The 8,580-nt window shown below is 37.1% G+C and overlaps 1 protein-coding gene across 17 annotated transcripts in view; it reads right to left on the bottom strand.

The window, feature by feature from the left end:
- The window catches only part of PTPRD (protein tyrosine phosphatase receptor type D), a 1,686,434-nt gene that overhangs the window by 218,929 nt on the left and 1,458,925 nt on the right, over positions 1-8,580 (bottom strand). For all 17 annotated transcript variants that reach the window (XM_081500246.1, XM_081500327.1, XM_081500294.1 and 14 more), the window contains one exon: positions 1,642-1,830. In XM_081500246.1, coding sequence (XP_081356372.1) covers positions 1,642-1,830 — 189 coding nt within the window. The remainder of the gene's footprint in view (positions 1-1,641; positions 1,831-8,580) is intronic.

Here is an 8,580-nt window from a genome sequence, read left to right as displayed (position 1 = left end):
ATAACTGGGGAAAATACTGGCTAATCTATTTAAGTATATATATAGGTATGCATATATATATACTGTTATAGGAAATACTAAAGACTAACTAGTATGAAACAAACACTTTTCATTGGCTATATCTTATACTACTTACATTGCTACATTTGTGTGATATAACTTGTGTATTATTTTATTTTTCTACATAGTGTTCTTACAATAACAGTTCTGTGGATGTGTGAATGTGCACGCCACTAAGGAAATCTTGTGTCTACACTGACAGTTAGTAAAATGCATGCCATGCATTTTATTAATAATAATAATAGTAATCTGAATATGGAAATTAGTGGGGGTGAAGTGCGCTTCAGAACTAAGCACTTACCAATAGATTCTGGAGATTTAAATACGGAGAGAAGAAAGACAGCATAAAAATATTATTATATTCCTTATAATTTGGTACAAATTTTTCAGAGTTAAAGCTTTATATACTAAATCATCTATGTTACAGGTGAATAATTAATTCTTTATTTACAATAACAGAATGCTAATCTACACAATTCTGCTGACAACAAGCAAAAGAGGCAGTTAACAAGACGCTTTAACATCACAGGACAGGTCAAAAGCTGAGAATTCTGGGAAGACAGGCAGTTAAACAACTTAGAATTATATTATCAATATTACTACCCATGCCAAAGTAAACAGCTTACTAGTACACATCCCTGTGAAATTAACTAGGGACAGGCTCTAAACATTAACAGATTTAGAATTATCTCTACTTTTAGTCTAAAGAGAGCAAATGAATAAACTTGGGGTGGGGATGGGAGAGGGAGAAAGGGCAACAGGTATCAAGAGAGAGAGAGAGGAAGAGAGAGAGAGAAGCAAAAGCTGGAGTCTACACCAACCAAAAGCAGACTTCTGTAGATCCAGTCACTGGATGGTTCAAAAATCTTGAGTGTGGGCGCACACCACTGTGGCAACTGTGTACAAAATACTCACTCATAATAATATTATAATAAGATTAATAAAAATCCCCTCCTTTCATTGTACTTTGTAAAGGACTTTATAAAAAATACATCTAGATACTTATGGGATAACATTTCTATGTTTTATGTATCAGTGAAAAGAAAGTAGATGTGCCCAAACTTACTAAACTTTGGTAGTTTGATGAGTTAAAATGTAGAAAAGACAGAGAAACACACTTTAATAAAACGGAATCATTTTAGTGTTTAATATGAACATTTTTGATTTTTAATGGATATAATCATTGGAACTCCTTGCAAGTTTTGAATGAAGTCCAATGTTGAAATAAATTTGTTTCGAAAGAAAACAGAGAAATAAGAAAGAAACAGGAGAAAATGGATCCATCAAATACTGCAGAAGAGCAGTAAACTAAAAAAAATTATCAAAAATACAGTCACAGCAGTGAGCAATGTGGATTAAACAGAAGCTGCAAAACATAGAGAAGAGAAGAAAGACAGACTCTGAAACAGGCTATGACATCACAGACGTGGACAACACATTAAATAACAGAGAAAGAGAAGAGGGAGAAAAATTAATACCTAAAAAATAAAAATAAATAAAATGAAAATAAAAATAGAGAGAAAACTAAAAAGAAAAATTAAAATTCTCTAGGAGATCATGGAAACAGTAACAAGACCCTACCTGATCGTAACTGCTTAATACGGCCATTGTTGTTGCTTGTGTCGACGGGTAAGAAATCTTTGAACCAAGTGATTTCTGGATCCGGATTCCCACTGGCTGCACAAAGCATGGTGGCGGTGCGTGTACGCTCAACCACCTTTAGCTGTGGCCCCATATCAATAGTAGGGAAGCCCCGGGGAATTTGATCCTCTGCAAGACAAAAGGGGATACAAACATGTCATGAAGGCAGATACCAAAGATTCAAGAGGTACTGACTGTTAATCTTTCCCATTACTTAGCATTTGTTGAAAAACTAACACAATCCAAGTAGTGTTGCACTGTTAGGTCAGTGTATGGTAACAATGTTGTTCCTGGCCAAAGGAGTATAGTCCAGGAAGAGGCCGAAAACCTAACAAATAGCTCAAACGTGTGATTAAAAACCATGACCAGGAAACAAATTAAGTTCTCTGGCAGCACGGAAGCAGTCATTATATAACGAGTGTCTGAGGAGGTCAGTGAGCACCAAGAGAAAGCTATGAAATGAGCCATTAGGAAAGTCAGAACCAGTATCAGTTCAGTCGCTCAGTCATGTCCGACTCTCTGAGACGCCATAGACTGCAGCATGCCAGGCGTCCCCTGTCCATCACCAACTCCAGTTTACTCAAATTCATATCTATTGAGTCGGTGATGCCATCCAACCATCTCATCCACCGTTGAGTTTTAGGCCAACTTTTTCACTCTCCTCTTTCACTTTCACCAAGAGGCTCTTTAGTTCCTCTTCACTTTCTGCCATAAGGGTGGTGTCATCGGCATATCTGAGGTTATTGATATTTCTCCTGGCAATCTTGATTCCAGCTTGTGCTTCATCCAGCCCATTGTTTCTCATGATGTACTCTGCATATAAGTTAAATAAGCAGGATGACAATATACAGCCTTGATGTACTCCTTTCCCTATTTGGAACCAGTCTGTTTTTCCATATCCAATTCTAGCTGTTGCTTCCTGACCTGCATACAGATTTCTCAAGAGGCAGGTCAAGAGAGTTCCAGAAAAATATATTTTTCTGCTTTATTGACTATGCCAAAGCCTTTGACTGTGTGGATCACAACAAACTGTGGAAAATTCTTAAAGGAAAGTCAAGTTGGTCAGAAGGAAAGGCACATCAGAAGTATAAATATTCAGAAGGAAACTTTTCCTTGAGGGGAAATCACTGATGTAGCACAGCTAGTTTTAGGAGGGCATGGAGAACAAGCAGGTTATCTGGACTAAGCTATTCCTATTTTAGTCTATTATGGTTTTAACTTTCAAGTAAAACTCTCTCTACGTATTTTTTTTTTTTCACCCAAGTACAGGTTCAACCTGAATTAATTCCTCTGTAGAGAGTTTTAATTTGTCAGAAAGGTATCTGAAAGTTTCCCTTACAAAAGAAGAAAAGAACAAAAGCAACTCAAGAGTGCAACATGGAAACATTCATTCCTTAGGGTGAGAGAATACCTTCCTCCATTCCAAAAGTCTGAACCACTTTCAGTCATTAAAAAGTTGAAACAGGTCAATTTTGAATCTTCAACTCATCCAAAGTTCATTTGTCCCTTGCATACATGCTCAGTCACTAACTCATGCCGACTCTTTGCAATCCCATGGATTGTAGCCCACTAGGCTCCTCTGTTCATGGGATTTTCCAGGCAGGGATACTGGACTGTGTTGCCATCTCCCTATCCCTAATCAAAATTTCTCCAGATCTTAGATCTTGAGCAACTAAAGTCCTCTTAAGTCCCTCAAGCAAGACCCACATTGATATCCTACATGACCAGTTCTTCCAGTCAGTGTTAGAAAGGTATATTCTGTTGAGGCACTGAAGGCATTTTAGTTATATGGGCAATAATTATCTGCATTAGAATCTGGCTGTTTGAAGACTATTGTGAAACATTTTGACTTTCAATTGGGCCCTGGAGTTAATGAAATCATCACTTCCTCATGACCTCTGATGAACTGTCATCAGCCACCAATTACAAAATGACTCCAAAGCACAACCAGTGAGACAAACAGAAACAATCAGACATGATATCTATCTTCCACTTGGATGTCCCCTACAGTTTCTGGAATAACCCTCAGTGTCTTGCTAAACATGCACAATTTCAAGGGAAAAGCTTACATTTTGATGACTCTGCTGCCTTGCTGATCAAATCTGTGTGTTCTCTACTGTCTCAATACTTAAAGGGTGAATCAAATCTGCGAAATCTGGCTAGCGAAGTCTTTTAAAATCAGGACCCATTTTTCTCAGCCTCTCATGGATAACCTTCCTCAGAGGAAACATTTCTTTTGCCTACACTGAAATTCTCCTCATTCCTCATACAAATCATATCCAATGAGTACTCCATCTGTGTCTTGAGAAAGTCACACAATCAAAATCATCTTCAATATAAAGCTTTTCAAAACTCACTCAAACAGACTTAATCTTTTCCTCCTCAGATTAACTGTAGTAGTAAGTATGTAGATGCGCTGTCTTGTATTTTTAAAATACTGTTTATTTTATTTTATTTTATTTTTTTTTAATAAATTTATTTATTTTAGTTGGGGGCTAATTACAATATTGTAATAGTTTTTGCCATACATTGACATGAATCAGCCATGGGTTTACATGTGTTCCCCTTCCTGGACCCCCCACCCACCTCCCTCCCCATCCCATCCCTCTGGGTCATCCCATTGCCCCGGCCCTGAGCCCTTGTCTCATGCATCGAACATGGAATGGTGTTCTGTTTCACATACGATAATATACATGTTTCAATGCTATTCTCCCAGAATGTCCCACCCTCACCTTCTCCCTCAGAGTCCATAAAACTGTTCCATGCATCTGTGTCTCTTATTCTGACTCGCATATAGGGTTATCGTTACCATCTTTCAAATTCCATATATATGCATTAGTATACTGTATTGGTGTTTTTCTTTCTGGCTTACTTCACTCTGTATAATGGGCTCCAGTTTCATCCATCTCAGTAGAACCGATTCAAATGTATTTTTTTTAATGGCTGAGTAATATTCCATTGTGTATATGTACCACAGCTTCCTTATCCACTCGTCTGCTGATGGACATCTTGGTTGCTTCCATGTCCTGGCTATTGTAAACAGTGCTGCGATGAACATTGGGGTACACGCGTCTCTTTCAATTCTGGTTTCCTCGGTGTATATGCCCAGCAGTGGGATTGCTGGGTCATATGGCAGTTCTATTCCCAGTTTTTTAAGGAATCTCCACACTGTTCTCCATAGTGGCTGTACTAGTTTGCATTCCCACCAACAGTGTAAGAGGGTTCCCTTTTCTCCACACCCTCTCCAGCATTTATTGCTTGTAGACTTTTGGATAGCAGCCCTTCTGACTGGTGTGAAATGATACCTCATTGAGGTTTTGATTTGCATTTCTCTAATAATGAGTGATGTTGAGCATCTTTTCATGTGTTTGTTAGCCATCTGTATGTCTTCTTTGGAGAAATAAAATACTGTTTATTTTAAATATATGTATATTTGCTTAATCATGTCTGACTCTTTGTGACCCCATGGGCTATATAGTCCACCACGCTCCACTGACCATGGAAATCTCCAGGCAAGAACACTGGTGCGGGCAGCCATTCCCTTCTCCAGGGGATCTTCCCGACCCAGGGATCAAACCAGGGTCTCCAGCATTGCAGGCAGATTCTTTACTGTCTGAGCCACCAGGGAATCCAATTTATCTCCTCAGTTTATCCTTCTACAATACAAACTTCTCCATAACTCACTTGTATCCAAATCCCTTCCCATAAAGCTAGTCTGAATTGACAGATTTTGAGAAATCTGTGATTCCCAAGCCTAAATATGAATATATCACAGTGATTAAGAAGTTTTCTACTACACGTAGTACAAAACTACTTATGGTAGAGAGTTCATCAGAGGAATAGTTCAGAATGAGGGAGGGAGATTTTGATTGTGAATAGTAAAAGAATGTCAAAATGCTACTAAAGAATAAAGCTCCCGACAAATGGATAGTATCCTGAACATTAAACCTGGGTGACTACAAGAGAAAATCAGGGGTTAACAGGGAAAAGTAGACTCTAGCTCTCCTATAGCGTGATCTACGAAAAGTCCAAAAAACGTTGCTGAAGCAGTTGGGTTTGATGCATGGATTCACAGAAAATATTTTCCTGTCCCATGGTCAGAGACTAAAAAAGAGTTAACTTCAATGAGCTATTATACATTTTTCTTAAGTTGAAAGACATGGCTCTTTCGAGGAAGCAGCAATACCTTCTGTTTATTTGAATGCTTATACACTGTCAGCCAAACCCACATCTACAGTGGACAAGTGCCAGAAACAGTGGTTAAGAGTGGAATTTCAAGATGATTTTTCAAAGCTCCAAGGAAAGTTTAAAATTACAAATCAGGTAAAGAGTATTTTGCAAATTAGGGTATGATATTTTTAATACTCTATTCTACTTGAATTTCATCAGGCTTTTTTTTTTTTTTTAAACAGCTTTAAAGCTTTATTCAATGTATTTGCAAATCTAAAGCTTAGTTTTAATGTTATTAGGGAAAATAAAAAAAAAATAAAGAAAAAAGCTCAAAAGCCACTGCACCACACACATTACATTATTAAACATCTCACTTGGCAGCCATTGGTCCAGAATGCTTCAAAGGATAGAATAATTTACCTCAAGTGCCCCTAAGTCAACTACATGTCTAACTACTTACAAATGAGCTTTTTAAAAAAGCTCTTAGAATTTGTTATTGTCAATGTCCATATTTAAAGCAACTGACTTCAGTTAATAAAACAATTACGTTGGGATTCCTGAGCTGTTCCTGTCTTTCCCAGGGCACTGAGTTCCTCCATTGGCATCTAACTACTAGTTACAACAGCATGCAGAACACTGCTCTACCAGTCATTACTGTTCTTCAACAAGTTTGTCTCTCTAGAAAACCATGCCAATATTCTATACACCAATCAGGGGCAAGTGTCAAAGACTTGAGATTGTTGAGCCACTTACTAAAGGCTCTTACCAAAGAAATTTAGAATTAATAACCATTTATAAGAAAAGAAGACCTCACCTTGGGGAGCACTGACAAACCTGACTTGTGCCCTATGGAAAGCAGTCTAAAACGTTTGCATGACCTTTCTTTTCCTTCTTGGCTCATAAAGAACACTCTAGAGCTCCCTTTCCATATACACAAGTGCACAACAAAGATAATGATTCTTGCATACTAATCACACAGAGAATGTAAAGAGAGCACCTTTCTTACTTTTAATAAGGGTAATTAAATTCTATCCATCCCCCTTTTGCACAGAACTCCTTTGAATGCACATTCTTCATTAAATTTTCATGAGAAACATCACAATGTAACAGATTTACATAGCCAGAGCTGTTACACGTTGACAGTTGTGGCTTGTTTCCAATCTGACTGTCAGGTATTTGGCAATAAAACTCAGTATTCAACATAAAATGAACGGTAGAAATAATGAAATTTCTAATCGGTGTGCTTATCTCAGTGGGCGTAGTTTAGAAGATTTTTTTTTTTCTTTTTTTCATCTCTACATTTATTAGTGATTTACATAAAACTGCCTTGGCCATTTGATAACATCAATTTGACAGATCATCAAATGTGTGGTACCAGAAACTTGAGAAAAGAAAAACCCTATATCCTTTATATGTTAACCACATGAACTTTTACAGGAAAATACAGAATCGAAAATTAACAAATTGTCATTATGTTAGTAGCTTTAAACTTTTACGTGAGTTGAAAAGAAAAACATTTTGTCCTATTCATTAAAGTGCTCATTAAGATTTAAAATGTCTTACTTATCACTGTTCCATATTAATATTCAATCACGTAGAATTAGCTACTAATTCATCAACAATTTAAATCAGACTTGACCTTCACAAAGCCATTCCATCTGTCACTTTGAGAGGCCATTAAAGGGCAGATTACTACATACTTGTGCTTACTGAATCGTAGAAGTCATACATATTTTGTTTGGAATGGCAGCTATAATAGACCTGGAGATATAGCACATTCTTTGAATCTGTTTGGGGTCTTAATGAAACATGCTGATATGAAACTTTCAGTTCCATTAAGGAAAGAGAAAAATGAACATCAGCAACTTTCAGAGTTAACTTCCCACTGCTGTGGAACTTTTGTTAAAAACCCTTGCCCTCCCCAGAACTTGAAAGGAATATGAGAAGAAAAGAGTCTATTTTGGGGGGGGGGGGGTACAGAATTATGCTTTAGATATCTGTGAATGATCAAGTAATAGCTTTTGCATAATTTGCTCAAACTGCTTTCGTTGCTCATCCATAAACAATTTTAATGATGCTTTGCTTTCGCTCCAATTCTGCAAACACTCAATCTCTCTTATTTGATAGGAAACACAAAACTGAATTGTCTGCTAAGACCACAGCCTCCTTCCGAGGTGGCCAGAAGCAGTTCTTCCTGCCTAATTTTGCTAGGACTCAGTGAATTCAATCAGACAGGTGCTTTGACTCTGGTCCCAGATGATTTGAAGAAGTTTTCAGTAAAGGGCTGTTTACCATGATGCCACGTTTCTAATTTATGAGTCTATAGCAAATATGTTTATGAAGGAAAAAAACATGCCATTTATATCAACAGTATGCTCTTCCAAAAGACATATTAAAAGATGTGCCAAATACACTTGATCGTCTAGGTGTAATTGACAATACAGAGTAAACAGTTCATAGCGGCTCCTCTTTAAATGCTTTCAAAACTCACAGAGGGCATGGCTATATGTTATTTCCTTTTTAGCCATTACAGTATTCATAAACACTTGGAATTAGACATGCTTAGGAAATTTTGACAACCATGTCTGCATTCATTCATGTGGTATCTCTGAATTTCTACTGGATTTATTTCATAGCACCTTTTTCTTAAAAAAAAAAATACCTTTTTTAATAAAGTAACTTTATTTATTTATTGGCTACTACGTGACC

The sequence above is a fragment of the Giraffa tippelskirchi genome, chromosome 1 (genome assembly GCF_054371585.1).
Source record: "Giraffa tippelskirchi isolate mGirTip1 chromosome 1, T2T-mGirTip1v1.2.pri, whole genome shotgun sequence".
NCBI classification, from domain to species: Eukaryota; Metazoa; Chordata; class Mammalia; order Artiodactyla; family Giraffidae; genus Giraffa; species Giraffa tippelskirchi.
The sequence above is the reverse complement of the archived record's forward strand: the minus strand, read 5'-3'. Positions and strand labels throughout refer to the sequence as shown.